The 18,310-nt window shown below is 40.7% G+C and overlaps 1 protein-coding gene across 1 annotated transcript in view; it reads right to left on the bottom strand.

Annotated features, from left to right (window-relative positions):
• Positions 1-114: 114 nt before the first annotated feature.
• lhcgr (luteinizing hormone/choriogonadotropin receptor) overlaps positions 115-18,310 on the bottom strand; it is a 42,212-nt gene continuing 24,016 nt past the window's right edge. Inside the window, exons 2-11 of the mRNA XM_017463155.3 lie at positions 17,316-17,387; positions 16,632-16,706; positions 16,190-16,264; positions 7,438-7,512; positions 6,780-6,857; positions 6,485-6,553; positions 6,312-6,386; positions 5,875-6,060; positions 5,412-5,477; positions 115-4,014 (exon numbers count right to left, since the gene is read on the bottom strand). Of these exons, the coding sequence (XP_017318644.1) occupies positions 2,811-4,014; positions 5,412-5,477; positions 5,875-6,060; positions 6,312-6,386; positions 6,485-6,553; positions 6,780-6,857; positions 7,438-7,512; positions 16,190-16,264; positions 16,632-16,706; positions 17,316-17,387 (1,975 nt within the window). The 3' untranslated portion in view covers positions 115-2,810. The remainder of the gene's footprint in view (positions 4,015-5,411; positions 5,478-5,874; positions 6,061-6,311; positions 6,387-6,484; positions 6,554-6,779; positions 6,858-7,437; positions 7,513-16,189; positions 16,265-16,631; positions 16,707-17,315; positions 17,388-18,310) is intronic.

Genomic DNA, 18,310 nt, shown 5'->3' with positions numbered 1-18,310 from the left:
AACAGCATGACTGAATATAATAAATGTAAAGGAACACACTCTTACAAAAGAAAACAACGACAAAATCCTCAGTGGTTCTTTTGAATTGCCAAGGATTACAGCTTTTATTACGTGAATGGGAAATCTACAGTTAAGAATGCACCGTGTTGTATTTAACAATAATGACGTCTACAACACACTAATAAAGTTTAAACGAACAAGACATCTTCTATATATTAAAATATTTAAAAACTCATGTAGCAAACTTAGTGACACAGTGGTTGTGACTCTGAGATAATAATAATAATAATAATAATAATAATAATAATAATAATAATAATAATAATAATAAAAGACCTAGTAAATTTCCTTGCCTGTTCATTGTTAAACTTTAATTCCCATATGGCCCTGCTGAAAGAAAAAAAAAAAGCAATAGAAACCATCATGGAAATTCTAATAGTTTCCACTATAAATACCATTACAAACAATCAGCTACCATTAAAACCCTGACCATTACCATGATTGGTCCTTAATGGTATCTACTAGACAAGGTAACATGACAAGGTAACAAATGACCAGTAGAGACCCACAGGGACCATTACAGTTTCCATTAAAACTAATACAGTTGAAATTATAACCATTAAAACCATTACAAATTCGATGGGGGTATCTATTATTTACTTTTTCTTCAGCAGGGGGGTTTGGTTGCTAATTCCAATCACAGAAAAAAAAAAAACCCATAATGAAAAATGCAACTCAGTGGAGAAACCAAAGTGCAACCAGAGCAGTGTCCTGCATGATATAATCAAGCAATAATCTTTTACTATGCAATGTTTTAAAATAGTGAGCAGGCCAAGCTGACCTTGATTTTGGAACAAGACGACAAGAGGAAAATATCTGAAAATATATGGATGTGATCAGACTGTTAGGAGCAACAGCTAGTCAACAACTGCATAATGATTTTTCTTTTACTTTGTCTGTTGTAACCTATTATCCTTTTGGTTAATGTCAAATAGAAACTATTTTACTATGATGTATGTATTTTCAGGCGAATGTTGTTAATTATACAAAGTGTCTGAAAAGTCAGGAGCGAAAAGGAATATGTTGAGCAAATATGTCGATCTGAATATGCTGAGTAAAACATCTAACATTACTATCAAAATACTGACCAGGCCAAACTGACCTTGATTTTGAAACAAGATGGCAAGAGGAAAATATCTGAGAGAAAGTGAATTGGATCAGACTATATGACTACATCTCAGAATTTTGTTTGTTAGTCAAAACAGCACCTGTGTTAAGTCGTAAATTGTTAACTGTAAATTTTATTTAACTGATTTAATTATAAGTTGCTCAACTAAAATACTGCAAAATGTACATATATAAGTACATATATGTGACATTGTAAAAAATAGTAAAGTTTACTTACTTATTGCAACCGAATCCAGCTTAGTCTGACCAGCTACCAAGAAACCAAGGCTGAGATGGTCAAGCTGGTAGACCTTTCTTGCCACCTGGTAAGTGCTACTAATGCTACTTTATGAACAAGTTATTTTTAAGAAAATAACACAACAGCAAGGCAAGGAAATCTCAAAGGTTCATTTATCATTTTAGACAAGCAATAAAAAAAGTGAAAAATAACTTAAGAGATTACCAGATGGATCAGCTCGGCCTGTGTTTTGGTTGCTGGCCAGAGTACAGACTGAAGTACTGAACTGAATTGTACTTTACAAAATCTGGAGTTTATTTATTGTCCACATCCATCCATCCCTCCTTACATCCATCGATTTTCTATACTGCTTATCCTACTGGGTCACGGGGAACCTGGAGCCTGTCCCAAGGAGCATGGGGTACACCCTGGACGGGGTGCCAGTCCATTGCAGGGCACACTCAGATACACATTTGGACACTTTGGGCATGCCAGTCAGCCTACCATGCATGTCTTTAGACTGGGGGAGGAAACCGGAGTAACCCCGCAGCACGGGGAGAACGTGCAAACTCCGCACACACAGGGCCATCGCGGAAATCGAACCCCCAACCCTGGAGGTGTGAGACGAACATGCTAATGACTAAGCCACCGTGCACACTATTAAACATACACTCACCGTGTTTGAATAGTAAGGCTGTCTGACGTGTTATATTATGTTCATAAAACAAGGTTAGAGGCAGAACACACAGTCATTGCCCTCTGACCTCTGTGATGACCGATGTAGGCTATGCTGACCTCTCAGAAATACGACAAGATCCTTGAGATGTAGACAACATCACAGTAAAAACAATCAAAATGATACAAAACCTAATTTGTTTGACAAAAATAACAATTACAAACTTATAAAAGACATACTGGATTAAGGATGAAGGGAAAGGACCTATTCAGGGTGCTCTGAGTCCAGTCTGTGATGTTCCTACTTATGGCTGAGAACTAGGCAGTGATTACCTGTCACTTCACAGGTAAAAAGTGTCAAATGGATGGAAAGGACGAATTGTGATGTGACATATGAGGACAATCAGTTTCTTCATTTTTCTTTACCCTATAGCCCCAATCCAGGGTGTCCAAGTCTATCAGCCCGTATTGTCTACTCCTCTGTCAAGGGTATGAATAAACTCAGAATCACAAACCTGTTTCTCATGGGACAAAACATTATATTTCAGAAAAACCTCTTTATGTGAGATAAAATAACATTGACAAATTCCCTCTGAAAGAGCCCTTCTCCTACCTGAGTCAGAATCAAATTTTAAAATAATCTGAAGGGACACGGTTAACATAATACACCATACAACATTGCACAGTGATGAAAAAAGATGAGAACTCTTAGACAAGCAGTCGGAATGTGTTATGTGAGATGTTCTCCACAGCTGTCTTTCTGTAACCCCTCTATCTGCAGCTGGCACTTTTGTTGAGGATAGGTGGACAACCACTTGGCAGTATGAAGGCTCTTGCCGACTGAGGAACTCATCATTTTTGCAGTGTTCTCTGAGCAGTAGGTCTTCATACGGTACATGTTGGCTTTGCTCTCGCAGCAGCCCATGGAGCTTAGCAGAATGAATGAATCTTTCCTGAAGGCCTTGGTGAAGATGGCATAGAGGAAAGGGTTGGCACAGGAGTTGATAGGATAGAACAGCACCAGCAGGATCTTGGAGTTGGTGACTGTGATGAGAGGCACCTTAAAGGCAGCTGAGATGGCAAAGAAAGAGATTGGCGCCATGCAAAGAAAGTCGGTGAAGATGAGCACGGCCATGCGCTTGGCGATTTTGGCATCAGCAGCACGGCCAGGCACTTCAGGGTGCCGCACAATCACGTAGATCCGCACATAACAACCACAAATCACCACAAAAGCCCCCACATTGAAAAGCAGCAGAAGAATGACATAAGCCTGGGCCAGAGGTGTTTCAATGTCCATGGGCAGACACATGCTGACCTTGCTGTAACTACTTATGCCCACGAGTGGAAGTAGTGCCATGCCCAGGCATAGCAGCCAGCCAGCAACCATTATTACAGCAGCTTGGGGCAGAGCAAGTCGACGCTCTAGCTGCATGGCATGGGTGATGGTATACCAACGTTCTATGGTGATCGTAGACAGTGTGTAGATGGACAGTTCTCCACCAAAGACAGATAGAAAGCCTGCAATGTTGCAGCCCACTCCTGTCTGCCATTCAATGGCATGCTGGCTATAATGGCCGCGTGTCCTCAGGTCCACAATGGCAATCATGAGAAGGTAAACACCAATGCAGAAGTCGGCGAAGGCCAGGTGACACATGAGGAAGCGTGGCACAGTGAGTTTGCAGCGGCTGGCGAATAACACAAGAAGCACAGTCAGGTTGCCAGCAATAGCCAGGATGTTGATGAACCAGATAGCCACACGGAGGAACCCAAACCCAGCAATATCCTCACAGGGGTTGAAGGCATCTGCCTCAGGGCTGCACTGGAGGGCTGGTCTGATTTGACAGAAGTCCAGGTACTCAAAGTCCACATTGCCAAAGCTGGCTTCAGATAGTGGATCCAGCATGTCAGAATAGAAAACCTCTTTTCCAGAGCCCCTAAATATATAGACATAAAGAGAAAAAACAGTAAGTATTGCATAATGTATGCTCAGTTTGGAATAATCAATATAGAAACACATTACTGTACAGTTATTTTGTACAGTACAATTAAATCCAAGATACATCCAGACTGGTATCCTGCATGATATAATCAAGCAATAATCATTACTATGCTCTGTGGCATGTATCAAAATATTGAACCGGCCAATCTGACCTGGATTTTGGAACTGCTGTTAACGTTGTTAATTATACAAGGTGTCTGAAAACTCAGGGACCAAAAGGAATATGTTTTGAAATATGTCAATCTGAATATGTTGCACAAAATCTGCAAAAACATTGTACAGCAACTCAGAAAATAATGCATAGAGCATAAGGGTATATCTTGGCGGTGCTGGGAATATCTAGAGCATATGTTGTAAATAATACATACAAAATTAAGCATATTTTGTTTTGCTTATTGCATAGTTTATGGAGTTACAGAGACTTCCCACTTAAATTTAAGTGCCTGTTGTTGGGTTTTACAATATCCATATAACCAGCGATAGTTATTGGTTAGCCATGATGACCGGGGGGGGGGTAGTTTTCGGTGTTTGTACTTTTTAATTTTGTTTTCCTTTGTTAGTATAAAAAGAAAAACACTGTGAATGATTGTTGCTGTGTGTCAGTCGGTTTGTTTTTCTACTCAATAAAACTTTATTGGAAAAAAAAAAGAAAGTACTGCGGCCTAGATTATGGTGTATTAAATGGCTGGTTTCTTCATTTCCGTGTCATTTCTATGAATGTGAACTGTTGAATCTATCTCTCAGAGTTTGTCATGCATATCAGCCTGTGATTAAACATTTGTTTGATAAGTCAAAATAAAATAAAATAAATATTTCGTTTTTGCTCTCATTGGTTCCTGACTTTTCGTACACCTTGTAGAACAGGGGTGTCCAATCTTATCTGGAAAGGGCTGGTGTGAGTGCAGGTTTTCATTCCAACCAAGCAAAAGCCACACTTGAGTCTATTGAATGCCAAGAGTTTAAACAACTGTTTAAACAACTGATTAAAATGGCTTGATTGGAATGAAAACCTGCACCCATACTGGCCCTTTGTGGATAACATTGAACACCCCTTCTGTAGAATATTGTATAGCATAGAATATCTTTATTGTCATCATACAAGTATAGTGAAATATGTTTTGCACCTCCCAGTATTACAGTGAATGTTCTTACACAAAGTACACAAAACTAATGATAAAATATAGACATATATACAAATATTGATTTATAGGGTCCTGTCTACATGTAAAACTATATTAAAGTAGATGTAAAAGCTCAGGTGAGTCTTCAAACATTGCAAACTTTTCGTTCTTTCCCAGAAATGTTACAACTATATAGTCTTATAAACCGTACTTATCTAACGGACTATGGTGTTCACAATATGAAGATCCATTCCTCTGTGCTGAAGATGGAGACTCCCTGTTGAAGAAGACACATAATAAGAATGTCTGCTAAAGTAAGATCTGCTACCAAGATGCATCAAGCTAGAAGCTTTAGTAATATTTTGTTAAGTAATCTACTGTATGATTAAGATAAATTGTTCACACAGGTCACTATAATTAAACCTTTAACTATAACGATCTCCTACAGAGGGTTTCCTGTACTTCTGATACACCTGACTTATCGCTTGAAAATGAGCTATTTAGCTGTGTGTTTGATTTATTATAAAACAATTTAAAATAATAAGACCATGATTCATTAATAGTTAACTGTGTATCTGTTAACAAAGGGTCTCTATTTGCTAATTTAATCCAAAAAACAATATATGTATGTAGGTCAGGAGACCCAAGCATGAATACAGAGAAACAGCAGAGACCTGTGAGTGTCCCAGGTGAGTAGAGCACAGCAGTGGCTCGGGTAGGTGAGACGAGCCTCTCTTAAGCTCTCCAAACTGTTTAGAGGCGGCAATCTCTTTAGCAAAAACGCTGAGCGAGCCACCAGCATCAGCACAGACTGCAGGCCATGAGACGGCAATGTCTCCAGAGCAGTGGAGGAAACATCTCTATAATAAAATAGTAACCAAACTCTGAATAAATACAGCATGCAAAAGAAAGGACATAGTATAATTAAACAATATATCGAGCATCCATTACATATTTTTTCAAGTCAGAGTGTGATCTGTTTTTTTGTGTGTTTTTTTTGCTTTTTAATTCCTAAATAGTGAACATAAATACTAACTGATTTATCTGGCTAACATAGGACATATAAAGACATCTTGATCAAGTGTCTAAAGTTCTGCAGGATATGACTTACAATACAGATGGGCCCAAAGCTCCCATAAAAGCGTCCCTGTGGATTATTTGCAGCTTTCGGTTGTTCTTTAAGGTTCTGTGAAACAAGCAGAAAAGGATTTTAAGTGTCCATGCTAATCTGCTAAGGTTCAAAGAAATAGTGAATGTAAATGTTAGAAATGGGCCAGTACTTACAGTTTATCTATTTTTGTGCCATTGAAGGCATGTTTGTGTATTTCCCTGAAGCCATTGTTATACAGATTCCTTTGAAAGTGAAACATTACCAGAGGAATATTATTAGGGAATATACTTTTTATATAACATGTACCACCAATGTAACTGATAACATCTATTCAAGAGTGACATACCAAAACACAAATGCCCTTGAAGGCTTTAATAATCTTGGCATAAATAAGCAACTAAAAACTGACCCTGTAAGGACATGGATAATTTAGTTGAGTTGACTGACAGAGAGCATAAGATAACTTACATTGTTATGTCTTCAGCTGTCATTCCAATGAAGGCATTTGGTGGGATTGACTGCAAGTGTAGGTTGTCACAGATATCTCTAAAAAGAAAACAATAACGACAGTAATCTCACTTGGAACTGTAATCTTACTATCCTAAGTGTGTACTTTTGTGTGTTTGATCATCCAAACATTGTAAAACAGCAGTCTATACAATAGGACTTGATGAACTTAACTTGATCTCTCTCTCTCTCTCTCTCTCTCTCTCTCACTTTGAACCTTATTACTATTACTAGACTTGCATTAGTTCCTTTCTATAATGAACTTTCTTAATATGTTCTATTGATCCAGTTGCCCAGCTCGAGTTATCTTATGTAACTTGCTAGAAGATTCATCTGATTTTAGAACTGGGAGACACTTTGCTGGTAGTTGGTTAGACTAAACTTGTCAACGACGTTATGCAGGATTTATTTGATATGTTACATCAAGGTGAATATTTTTTAGTGTAATCATGGTGAACACCATCAGTCACTTCACTTAATTCCACAATGTAATAATTACATTTATAATGGGTACAAAAAATAAAACTGGTTAAATGTGTTGCAACATAGAGCTCACTATCAATGTCCATTAGCCTCTCCTGTTTAGCCCATAAATCATTTTAACAACTGTAGAACTCACAGTATGAAATTGGCTTCAAGAGATCCGATGGCTGTCAAGTCGGGAAACACAACTATCCCGGTGTTGGAGATGCTTCTGTGGAAGTGAAATGCAATCAGCACTGTGTCGCCAAAAACAATGTGCTATCAAACCCCAGATTACAGGCTTAAGCTGAAAACAGTCCTCCTAGGCTTGCTCAGTTTGGACCTCTTTGTATTTCAAGTAACTGTAAGCAGTGTTGATGATCTTGTTTTGCACAACACCCACACACACAACATTCCTGTCAATACACACGAAATATCCTGCATTTATAAATGTTAATATTATATTGTTAGCTTTTTCAGAGCATTGTATTGCACATTCAACTGTACATATCTACACTTTATACCACATACAGTTAATACATATTTTGCTGTCTATCTTTTTATATTTATACTTTTATTTATTTTTATTTCTATTTAAGTAAATTCTATTTTTTATGTAAATTCTCTTTTATGTCACCAACCAGCATTTCCCTGCATGGTTTACTCTGTATGGTTATGTGTGTGTGTTTGTGCGTCCAATAAATTTGACTTGATTTGATTTGGTTTCAGTCCACACCCTCCACTTGATCTGAGGCCCTTCATCCAAACCTCTCTCCAAAGTGCGAGTGCAGGTTTTTGCTCCACATAAGACGATACACACCTGAGTCAAGACCAAAAAGCCATCTGAATAGTTTCTTTGTCGCGCAAACTATGTTGTGTTTGTTATGGATTTTCTTAAAGTGTGGGTGTAAAGTTAAAGAACCTGTCGTCTTTAATTTATTTATTCATTTTCATATGGTTCATTTACATGTGATTAATTTACATGTGATTCATTAAAGAACCTATCAAACAAAATAATGACCTCTCAAGTAGCAAAGCACGGTGGCATTAGTTAGTTGGTCAATCATCAGCCTCGTTTGTGTTTAGATCCCAGGCTTATCACCTACTCCATTAAGCTGCCTATTTGCTTCCTGTTTATTTTATACAGTGCCCTCCACTAATATTGGCACCCTTGGTAAATATGAGCAAAGAAGGCTGTGAAAAATTGTCCTTATTGTTTAAACTTTTGATATTTTGTTTAAAACATTCACAAAAATACTCTGCTCTCATGGATATGAAACAATTGCAAAAGCAGCACAGTTTTATCAAAAAATATATTTGTTAAATATAGGTGTGCAACAATTATCGGCACCCCTATGAATTCATATGAGAAAAATATATGGCCTCAGACCAAGTGGAGTGTGTGGACTGAAACCCAATCAAATCAAGTCAAATTTATTGGACACACACACACACACACACACACACACACACACACACACACACACACACAAAAAAAAAAAATAAAACAAAACAAAAAAAAAACATACACAGTAAGCCATGCAGGGAAATGCTTTTTACAACTGTCTGGTGACATAAAAGAGAATTCACATAAAAATAGAATTTACTTATATAGAAATAAAAATTAATAAAAGTATAAATATAAAAGCTATAAAAAGATAGATAGAAAAAAGTGTCTTCAGTTTGCCAGACACTACTGGAACTTCAAATGGGATTGGGTTCTATGATCAGATGAAACCAAAATAGAGCTTTTTGGCAATAAACACCAGAGGTGGTTTTGGTGCACACAAAGATGGAGCCATATGGAAAAGTACCTCATGCCCACGGTTAAATATGGTGGTGGCTCTAATGTTTTGGGGCTGTTTTTCTTTCAGAGGACCTGGACATTTTGTTAGAAGACATGGCATCATGGACTCTCAAATATCAAGAGATATTAAATGAAAACCTTTCTGACTCTGCCAGAAAGCTTACAGTGGTCCATGGTTGGATCTTCCAGCAGGACAATGACCCAAAACAAACATCAAAATCAACACAAAAATGGTTTACTGACCACAAAATCAAGGTCCTGCCATGACCATCCCAGTCCCCTTACTTAAAACCCATAGAAAACCTGTGCGGTGAACTGAAGATGAGAGTCCACCAGCATTTCAAGAATCTGGAGAGATTATGCATGGAGGAATGGTCTCAAATCCCTTGTCATGTATTCTCCAACCTCATCAGGAATTATAGGAGAAGACTCAGTGCTGTTATCTTGGCAAAGGGACATAGCACAAAGTATTGACTAAAAGGGTGCCAATAATTATTGCACACCTATATTTTTTGATAAACCTGTGTTGTTTGCAATTGTTTCATATCCATGAGAGCAGAGTATTTTTGTGAATTTTAACAAAAGGTCAAAAGGTTAAACAATAAAGACAATTTTTCACAGCCATATTTTTCACATATTTACCAAGGGTGCCAATATTAGTAGAGGGCACTGTGTCATCCACTTGTATGGGCCACCCATGCACATGCAAAATAACTGATAGACATGGAAGAGAAATTCTTTACTATTTAATACAATGATTACAGAGCCCAGGACAATCACATTTTTTAATCATACTGTCCATTTAGTAGTAAACTACAATTTATCCAAGCTTTAATGGGAGCTATCTTCAAGTTACATACAGTGAAATCCTACCAAGAAAGAAAGACTGACTTTATTGCCACATATAGATGTAACATTCAGTAAAATTCTTTTCCTCACATACCCTAGCTTGTTAAGAATCTGGGGTCTGAATGCAGAGGGAGGCATTGTACAGCTCCCCTGGAGCAGAGTGGGTTATGGCTCTTGCTCAGGGACCCTGCAGTGGCAGCTTGGCAGTGCTGGGGCTTGAATTCAGTTCTGATCAGTGGCCCAGAGACTTAAACAGATGTTTCAAATAAACATTAATACTAGTACAGTATGCATTGAGAGACACTAAAATATAACTGCAGCATACCAATAGTGTAGTCAGAAATATAAACTGAAATGTACCTATAGAGATGCATGGTGTGCCACAACTGAAGCTTGTCTCTTTTCAATGAGTCAGAGTAATTTGTTCAGCTCATCAATAAGAATCAACTCTTTCGTCTCTTAAACAGATTCTTGACAGTTTTTTCTCAAATCCAGCTAGAAGTTGTTCTGATTAAAACATTATAATTTACATTGTGTTTAAAAAAGGGCGCATGGTGGCTTAGTGGTTAGCACGTTTGCCTCACACGTCCGGGGTTCGAGTCCTGCCGGGGCCATGTGTGTGCGGAGTTTGCATGTTCTCCCCGTGCTGCGGGGGTTTCCTGCGGGTACTCTGGTTTTCTCCCCCAGTCCAAAGACATGCATGGTAGGCTGATTGGCATGTCTAAAGTGTCCGTAGTGTATGAATGGATGTGTGAGTGTGTATGTGTATGTGATTGTGCCCTGTGATGGACTGGCACCCTGTCCAGGGTTTACCCCGCCTTGTGCCCGATGATCCCTGGGATAGGCTCCAGGTTCCCCGTGACCCTGAAAAGGAGTAAGTGGTAGAAGATGGATGGATGGATGTGTTTAAAAAAAATCTATTTCAATAAATGTAAATCCTCAGGATAGGCAGCATGGTGGTGTAGCAGGTAGTATTCCCACTTTACAGCTCCAGGCCAGTTAATTCTGAGTTCAGGTTACTGCCAATATTTTCCCCATGTCCTTGTGGATTTCCTCCAGTTTCCTCCCATCTCCCAAAGACATGCAGTTGGTGTGTTGGTGACTGTAAATGGACTCTAGGTGTAAAAGTATGCAAATGTGAATGTTCATGGTGCCCTGTGATGGATGGGAATCCCAGCAGGGAGTATTCCTGCCTTGCTTCCACTGCTTCAGACTTCTGATACACTGCAACCCTGACCAGGAGTTAGTAAGCAGTAAGTAATTGCTGAAAATGAATGAATGAATGAATGAATGAAACTAGCAAAGCACTACTGCATTGACAAAAATAGAAAGCCAACAAGCATTGACATTAATATTATTGTATGTTGCGTGTACAACAGCAAAAGACCACATTGGGTTCAGCATACCTGATAGCCTCAGACTCTTGTCAGTCCCTCCAGGATTTTGATTCTCAATTCTCTTTCATCATCTTGTGTTCGAGATCCATCTATGGGAAGGGCATCCGTACCTGACCTCTGTAGAAGCATCCATTAGCACCAAGTCTGGCTGTGACAGACAGGAGCGCATGTCCAATGCAAAAAGTTGGTTCGCTGACTTGCATTTTTGTCTGCAGGAGGACAAATCCCTCGGATCAGTCTCCGTCAGAAGTGTCTCGATAGCCAGGTTAACTGTGTGGTTAGCCCATGTTCACACTGGTCGTTAGGCTGCCCACCTCCTCTTAAACCATTTTTTCCCTTGTCCTATGGCTGCCTGCCTTATGGACTTGTCTGAGCTCTGTGCTTCGCCGCCATAGTGCATACTAAACTGGCTTTGGCTTCAGCCGGGGATAACAAGTTGTGTGCCTGCCCGGCTGCGTGTGGTGCCCTCATCGCAGCTATGAATTCTCATCCCTTCTGTGTGCTCTACATGGGTCTCAAACACACAGAAGAAGCCATTGATTTCAACTGTAGTCACTGCCAAGCGCTTCCCAAAAAGCACCAGGGCCTAAGGCTCAAAGTGGCCGTGACTCAGAGCGTAGATTTTGGACAGTCTGACTCTGACAGGGGAAACAGCTATGACGGTGCGCTTCCGGGGATCTCCCGAGGTGCAGCCTCTCTGAGCAGGGCTGATAAAGGGATCCTTCTTCCCTCGAGGGCATCTTACCTGGTGAAACCTCCTTCGTTAATGAGCCGCCAGCACTCAGTGATGAGGACAACATGGGCATTCTAGAGGGTTCGGAGAATGACTAGGCCATCCCATCTTCTCTAACACCCGAGGCTAATGTTCCCGTGGCCTTACCTCAGCCTGTCCTGTTCAAGTTTTGTGAGTGAGTGGCTGCTCGCCTCAATATTGAATGGCTGGCCCTGCAAAGTGCCACGGACCAATGTTTACAATGGGAAACTCCTGGGACCCTCTCACGGCCTGATAAAACAGCTCCTCCCAGTCCTCCCCGCATTTGCCAAGCACATGAAACACTTCTGGGGAGACCACAGGGGAGGCCTTGAGGTTAAGGATATATGGCGGCTCTCAGTATGAGTGACCACCCACCATTCAGCCTTCATCACCAGACACCTTAATCCCTCCCAAGGTGGCCTGCTCATTCCCCCCAAGCCCATTCTCCCCAGCAAAATGGACCGCATCCATTCACCAGGCTTCTTACAAGGCCTTGGCTGTCAGGGCCCTCAATGTCTCATCGCTTCTATCAACTTACCAGGTTGAGCTCCTGGTTGACACGGGGCAGCAACTGGAGAAAGGGTGTCCCTCATCCTCGCTCTGGAAGGAGATCATCACTATTAATGACCTCGTCCTCCGCAATGCATGCCAAGCTTGCCAGGCAAGCGAGCATTCCATGGCCCTCTTACTGGTTGGGGAGCATGGGCTCGGGTCTCCCCAATAGCGAGAAGTAGCACATCGCAGGAACCCAGTGGCACCCGGCCGGGCCCTTTTTGGCCTCCCCATCGCTTTGATGCAACAACACTGTGACGACAAAAAGAAGGAGGATGAGGCTCTCAAACTGTGTCTGCTAAGGAAATCTATGCTGCGCTAGGCCCCCTCTGTGCAGAGCCATAATCCCAGGATGTAATTTCCAGAATGCTAACAGACCAAAACCTTGTAACAAGCCACCAGCTCAGCAGGGTAATCCCCCTTCTTCCAGGCCTTGGGGGAGAATCCCCCTTCTTCCAAGCCTTGGGGCTTTGAGTCCATGTTTTCGGGCGGCCATCCCTCTAGACTCCAGTTTTGCCCTAGCTCACCCATCCAAGAGAAGGAGGCTTTCTGTCAGGGGAGTCAGCCCCCCCCACCTACCAGTGTGTACTCACCAGGTGTTCTTAGTGGCTTCACCATTTACAGTGTTGCCCAGTGTTTTTCCCCCTCATAGTTCATGTTGGAGAGCCCTGCATCGATGGGGCATTCGGGGAGACCACATGGCTTCCCACATACAGCTCCCACATATTAATAAAGGATTTGGCCTCAGTGTTCTCCAAAACGCAAAAAATATTTTTTAAAATATAATTAATTAAATTAATTAGTTTCCAGGAGAAAACATCCCCTGGCAACCCCACATGTTGCAAACAAGGCACATGCACAGCTCTGAGCAATTCTCTGGCTCAGGTGGCAACACTCACAAATCACATAACAGCTTGGCAGTGTGTGTCAGCCCCGAGTGGGTGATTCAAACTGTAACCAAGGGATACAGACTTCAGTTTAAGAAGAAACCCCACATTTTATTGGAATTATCTTTTCTCATACAGAGGAGAGCTCCGCACAGATTCTGTAAGACAAAATCTCATCCCTCCTTGAGAAGGGAGCAATTCGAATGGTTACCCTGCACCTATATCATCAGGGGTTTTACTCCCATTATTTCCTGGTTCCAAAAACGGACGGCTCATTTCGTCCTATTCTGGATCTCTGAGTGTTGAACAAACATTTGAGAAAATATGCTTTTAGAATGCTGATACACAGCACTCTTTCTTGTTTAATTCATCAGAATGACTGGTTCAACGACTGGACAGTCGATCTGAAAGATGCTTTTTTTCTACATAAGCATTTATCCCCCACATAGGAAATTCGTTCATTTAGCCTACCAAGACATACATTACGAATTCACAGTTCTTCCTTTTGGTCTCTCATTGAGTCAGAGAGTGTTTTGTCTGTGTGTGGAGATGGGTTTAGCCCTGCTGAGAATGACAGGTTTCAGGATCCTAGCTTATATAGCAGTTGTTACATGTGTCACATCTTGAACAAGGGTGGAGACCTCCTGTCGGGGGGAACCCACTCTATGGAGACTAGCGCCTACACCCACAAGTAGTGGACTTATTGTGGGAGAGATTCGGCCGGGCTACCGTAGATCTCTTCACCTCGCGCGAAAACACCCATTGTCCTATGTTCTTCTCACTAAGGGACAGGGTCACACCATTCAGCGTAGATGCACTGGCCCATCTGTGGCCCAATGTGCTGCTCTAAGCATTCCCTCCCCTTTGCTTAATAGCCCTCATAATAACCGGGACTAGAGATCAAAACCTGACCCTCTTTCTGGTGGCACCCAGATGACCCAAGGCGCCGTGGCTGATGGAGATAATTCCACTCCTATATGACCAGCCATGGCCCCTCCCATTACACACAGACCTCCTGTCTCAGACAAACATAGAAATCTATCACCCCTGCCCAGACAGAGTGGCCCTCTGTGCCTGGCCTGTGAGAGGGAAACCTGAACGCAATGGGGTTTCCTCCACATGTGGCCACCACCATACAGAGTGCTAGGGCTTCCTCCACATGTTTCCTATATCACTGTAAGTGGTGTATGTTCAACAAGTAGTGGGATGGGTGCCGCCTGATATTGTATCAGTGTTTGGTTTTGGACATTTTATGTTTTTTGCAAGACCTTATGGATGGTGGCTAATCCTTTTCCACTATTAAGGTCTACCTAGCGGCTATTGCTAAAAGCCATGTTGGGTTTGATGGTACGGCACCCAATTTCTAAGCATTTCTCTCCCATTGGCTTGTGGAAGCTATAACCTTGGCATATGAATCGAAGGGAGTGCAGTCTCCAGAGGGCCTCACAGCACACTCTACTAGGGGCGTGGCCAACTCATGAGCTCTGTTTCAAGGAGTCTCATTGCAGGACATCTGTTCTGCTGCAAGCTGGGCCTATCCCCTTTAGTTGACCATCCCCTGGTTTACAGCGCCTCACTGTGAGGCTGTTGGGCAATCAGGGAGTTACTGTCCATAACGCCAGTTCTCTCAAACATCAAGTGGAGAGACCCACCAAGCTTGCCCCACGTGCTGCATGAGAAGCGAATTTGCTCACTGAGGAAGAGGAGTGTGTGCAGGTCATTTATCCACTCAGGTAAGGGCACAGCATTGGACACACGCTCCTGTCTGTCACAGCCAGACTTGGTGCAATTGGATGCTTCTACAGAGGTCAGGTACAGATGCCCTTCCCATAGGTGGATCGCTCCACTCGATGTTTCACAGAACCAGGGTTACAGACAGTAACCTATTGTTTTGCGATTGCAGAAATTAACGCATAATCAAGCAAACTCCACAATATTCAGAGGAGCTTGCAAGTTTTCAAAATTACTACAGATTTTCCACAGATTTGGGCCAAGACATGTCATGTGAAATCATCACAACGCACATTCACTGTGACAAACATCACTGCAAAAGGCACAAAAAAATCATGTACGGACTGACTTGTTCTTGGATGACAAGCATGGAACCTGATGTGGTCTTCTGCTGTTGAACACCTCAAGGTTTGATGTGTTGTGTTCTGAGATGCTTTTCTGCTCACCACATTTGTAAAGAGTGCTTATTTGAGTTACTATAGACTTCCTGTCAGCTCAGAACAGTCTAGTCATTCGCCTCTGATCTCTCTCATCAACAAAGTGTTTCAGCCTGCAGACTCACTGCAGACAGGATTTTCTTATTTTACTTTTTTTTGCACCATTCTGTGTAAACTCAAAGACAATTGTGTGTGAAAATCTCAGGAGATCAGCAGTTTCTGAAATACTCAAACCAGCCCATGTGGTACCAACATTCATATTATGGTTAAAGTCACAGAGATCACACGTTTTCTTCATTCTGGTTTTTGACATGAACATTACATGAGGCGCTTCACCTGTATCTGCATGACTTTTTGCATTGCACTGTAGTAAAAAAAAAATCTTCCCAGTTTTTTGCTTGCGCCTTCATCTATTCATTATGCTGGGCATTACTTAGAACAGGTTATGGCAGGTAAGCTGCAGACCTCGGATATATGTAAAAACATGGTGCTCACAGGTATCTCAGCTTGGGTAGATTGTTGAAGGCCCGCTGGTGGATATGGACCAGGCTCCGTGTGTTTTGGATTGATCTGTGAATCAATCATAGATGACAATCCAGCAATAAATTTCATGAAGAAACATGAACAACAGCGTGTACCTGTCAAACAATGAAACTATTGGTACATCAAAAGACAATAATCTTTAAACACTCCTGTCTTTAAAAAATGTATGATCACATGGTGATAGTGTACTTTTGCTTAAATGAAATGGAAATTAATAGAATGGAAACTAAACAGCATAAATAAAAGCACTGATATAACAATTACAAAAAGTATAAGAATTTTAGCAATATACCAATCATGATACTGTTTACTTGTTATACATGTACTATAGCATTATAGGATTTTTTTCTGATAATGTGAAGATGCACTGTCACTGGTCCTTAATAACACTTACATTTCTGAGAGGTTGAGAAGGTTGTTGAAGGCCTGGGTCTCTATGGTTTCGAGTGTGACACTTTGAGCAATTTCTCTGAAATTACACAATAGATAATAAACAAAAAGATTTTAAAATTAGTGCATTTTACATCATTTTACTGACACTTCAGCTCCCATGCCCTCTGTCGACCCTGTTCTATCTTCTGGCACCACAGTGTCCAAAACCTGCCACTAGCCTTTATGTCTCACAATGTCTTGACCTTACTGAACCTCACTCTTAGTTTCTTGGATTGGATTTGAAAATGTTTTTGAAAGTTCTGCCTGTAGTGGCTTCTTGGCAATGCACTAATAAAGCCAAAGCACAGAGGGCCATATTTAGACTATTCATTCAAGAATATGTTGGCAATAGAGTATACTAGACTCCAACTGGATGTTTATTACAATGCCTGCATCTTTTCATTCATATGCTAGTTTTAAATTAAATAATAATAAAAAAATATATCTTGCTATTATGTTATGTCATATTACATTTCACACCAAAGAAAACAACCCCATTTCCTTCTTCAGTCTACATTTCATATCACAATTTTTTTTTTCATGCTTAAAGGCAAGCGTTTTTGTTTAATGGTGGTGGTCTAGACACTACTGAAACACTCTGTCCTGGACACATCTACTCAATGATCAAATCGTAAAGGATACTCACATTCTTTTGACACCTCGCAGTCCATCGAAGCTGAAACTGGGAATTGTCCTTAAGTGGAAATAGTTCAGAACACTAAAAGAAAATTACATGCATTGTTAATAACTGTTTACTTATAAGAGATACCATGTTAAAATGAGGCAAAAGCAATCAAGCATTACAGGCCTGGCAGAGCTACAGCAGTAAAGATATCCAGTGACTGGTGATGTCTATAGACAAAGGCAGTCATCAATTGAAAAAGTTTTGCGATAAAATACAAAACATAACAATTTTACTTAAGATTTTGTTCATTTTTCCAGTTACTTACGCAGATGTGAGATTCTACAAGTATACTGTAGAACAGAGAGCCAAAAAATTTATTACCTACAATTTTCAATGTTCTGTACTTATCTTAGGCATCAGTTGCATAGTCAAGTAATAGTCCATTAATAATCCATTGAAGTATTAATGGTCCATTTAAGCTTTACTAAAACAACATACTCATCATTCTGACATTTCCTTTTCATGTAATTTCTTTGGCTGCAGCAAGCCTGGTGTCTATGTACTCAATGATTTTATGATGTTACTTTAACAACTTCAACAAGACCTTGTACATGACGCATACTATGAGCTGTTTAATGATTAAAGCCTTGAATGACTATTTATTTGTAACTTGACCTGTCCGTCGTGTCTATTCTACAGTGCAACTTCAACAGCTCTGATGCCAACAACCATTCGGGTTTTTTTCCTCCATCACCTGTATGCAATTGCTTGTACAGCACTGTAAAAGCTATTAAACATTTTTACCACGTTCTTTTCACACAGTGTTTTATAAACTAGCCTCAAGGAAGTCTGAGTCAGCAAAGGATCAGCCAACTTGATAAGAGGTAATCTGACAAGGTCTTCAGTCTCACTGACACTGATAGTACTGTGGATGTTTATATACCATTTGATATAGACATGGCTGCATCAGACATTTGTGTACCTGCCACCTTTATACATACCCAGCCAAATATTTC

The sequence above is a fragment of the Ictalurus punctatus genome, chromosome 3 (genome assembly GCF_001660625.3).
Source record: "Ictalurus punctatus breed USDA103 chromosome 3, Coco_2.0, whole genome shotgun sequence".
Classification (NCBI taxonomy): Eukaryota; Metazoa; Chordata; class Actinopteri; order Siluriformes; family Ictaluridae; genus Ictalurus; species Ictalurus punctatus.
Note: the sequence above shows the minus strand (reverse complement) of the source record. Positions and strands in the feature narration are given on the sequence as shown.